Source organism: Apium graveolens, chromosome 1 (assembly GCF_009905375.1).
Source record: "Apium graveolens cultivar Ventura chromosome 1, ASM990537v1, whole genome shotgun sequence".
In the NCBI taxonomy this organism is placed as follows: Eukaryota; Viridiplantae; Streptophyta; class Magnoliopsida; order Apiales; family Apiaceae; genus Apium; species Apium graveolens.
In genome coordinates, this window is record NC_133647.1 from 16674441 (window position 1) to 16677019 (window position 2579).

At 32.0% G+C, this 2579-nt stretch overlaps 1 protein-coding gene across 1 annotated transcript; it reads right to left on the reverse strand.

Annotated features, from left to right (window-relative positions):
- Positions 1 to 478: 478 nt before the first annotated feature.
- Positions 479 to 880, reverse strand: LOC141718293 (uncharacterized). Its single transcript, XM_074520695.1, has one exon. The coding sequence runs from the start codon at positions 878 to 880 to the stop codon at positions 479 to 481; it is 402 nt and encodes a 133-aa protein (XP_074376796.1).
- Between the last annotated feature and the right edge of the window lie 1699 nt (positions 881 to 2579).

Genomic DNA, 2579 nt, shown 5'->3' on the forward strand with positions numbered 1-2579 from the left:
TAACTTAAATACTATATACAGAGTAATTGTCTCGATACCGGAAAAAATATATTATTTCAACAAAAATAAATATATACTGTCTTCATTATATTGAGATCGGGCAAAAAATTATTTTAACAAAATTATTATTTTGTCGACTATTATTTAATCGAAGTTCTACTGTAATTTAAATACAACAAACATAAAAAATAATTGAGATTGTTTTCTAAAATTAATACAACAAACCAAACTCAAATTTTATTTAAATATAAATGTATAATAATATTTTATTTTTTTGGCAAATATGGTACAGTACATAAAGCAAACATACATTTTGAGCATGAAATACAGGGTAACAGCATTATTCATAAAGTCTCCTGGATGATTCATCATAAATTTTAAGCATGAGCGATTCAGTTAAATATGGATCATTCACAATAAAAAAAATTGCAAAAAATGCACTGATCATGGGAATCGGTCAGATTCATCTGGTTCAGCACTATTCAGCTGTAAACAAATGCCCCCTTAGACGATCAAGAATCCCACTAGCCGAATACTTAAAACTTTTCTTCCATTCATTAGTTGTCTGATCTGCAACTTGCCAAGATACAAGCCTACAATCAGAGCTAACATCAGTTGTAGACTTAAGCTTGTGTGAACCCTTAGCCTTATGTTTGGATTTACAAGCCGGTTGAATATGACAATCCGAGCACTTAGGTTTCCCACATCTGCCCGTAAACTTGGAATGATTGGTAGGTTTTGAGGTGACCTTTGTAAAGAGTCCAGCTGTTGCGGGTGTATCAAACTTGTTAATCACTCTTTGTTGGGAATTTGGATTTAATGGTGAAGGAATGATGCAAAAGCTACGTACCATGCCGTGTTGGCGACCCTCCCTCTTCATCTTTTATGAATGATAGAGAACTTGAGATTGATTTTTGAGATGTGTTAAGGGGAGGGAGTATATATATAGGCGACATTCGACTGTATTGTTCATGGAAAGAAATAAAAATTTACTTGGGAACCAAGCATGATATTGAGAGTTCAACGAGAGTATTCTCCAAGTTTTTAGGGAATAAGAGATAGACCAGAAACAGGCACCATCACGGCATCAACTATACACTCACACACATTTTTATTGTTTTTTATATATAAAACAATTTACTAATAGCAAATTATACGGTATTTACATTTATAGAAATAATCAAGTCAAATAAACACATGAAAAGATCCAGATTTTTTTGTTAAAAATATAACTATTTAAGAGATCTTGTAGTGTGAAACATCTTTCCCTTGTTTGAATGTAATCTGAAATTAACGTTTACTTATTTAGTGTTAATTAGAATAATTCGGAATCAGTTTTTATGTTTTTATTTAATGTTTGGAGCACTAGACTAGGCCGTATTAGTTGTTGAGCATTAATAGGAACTGCAGGTTAGTGGAAATTTAATAGGAGATTGTTCCTATATAGTAGCCATTATTTTAATAGGAGATTGTTCCTATTTATCTATTTATAACGCGTGCGAGGCACATGCATGCTCTATTTTGGGTATGCTCTATTTTAAAAAAATTTAAAATTTGTATACATGTTTGTTAAATAGATATATAATATGTTGTGACATGTGAGAAATTAGTTTTGTGTGTGTAGTCTATTATAAGTATAAGTATGAGTTTTTCCGATTTGTATGTTTCAGTGCGAGACAAACTTTTTTAAAACTCACGTATGGATTCATATTACATAAATGAAATATATGTTATGTTGTGAGATTATTTTTTTCTAATTTCGGATCGAATAACAGATACATAATATTCGTAAAATATGTACGTTCACTACAAGAAAAATGACATCAGACAACACCCATCAGACAACGCTTGACCAAAAAAGTGTTGCCCAGAAATTTTACACAACAGTTTTTTAAAAACCAGAAAACGGGTGTTGTGTGAATCCCTTTACTACAATAGGTTTAAAACTGTTGTCTAGCATATCGTATCAGACAACCGTTTTATGAGATAAGGTGTTGTTTAAATAAAAAGATTTCATCATTCCTACAATGCTTTAAAAACTATTGTCTAGGTAATCGACACAGACAAGCCTTTCTAAAGATATGTTGTGCAAATGAGGTAGTTTGTACAACAGTTTAATTTTGCATTGTCTGAAAGTAATGGAGACAACGTTGTGAAACACCGTTGTTGGAATGAGACAAGTGTTTTCTCAATGGATTAGTTAAGCTCGAATCAAACAACGTACTTCCATTGTGTTGTCTAAATATCACTTGACATACAAGTATTTTTATTCTGTTGTATGTCACGACATCACACAAGCGTTTTGGTCATAAAACCATTGTCACTTGTATTGGTGAGCTGGTATAATGAGAGACGTTCATTAAGAGGAGATGAGGTGGCACCATGTGATTGGTGAAAAAACATTCACTTGGATTGCTGAGTTGGTGTAATAAGAGCAGTTGATTGAAAGTATATTTAATTTCAGCCATTAGATTAAAAAACGCTGCTACGCTTACACAACAGCTTTTGTTCAAATAAATGTTGTCAATGTTCATCTAAGACAACCTTTTTTCATAGAAAACCGTTGTCTGTAAATCTGA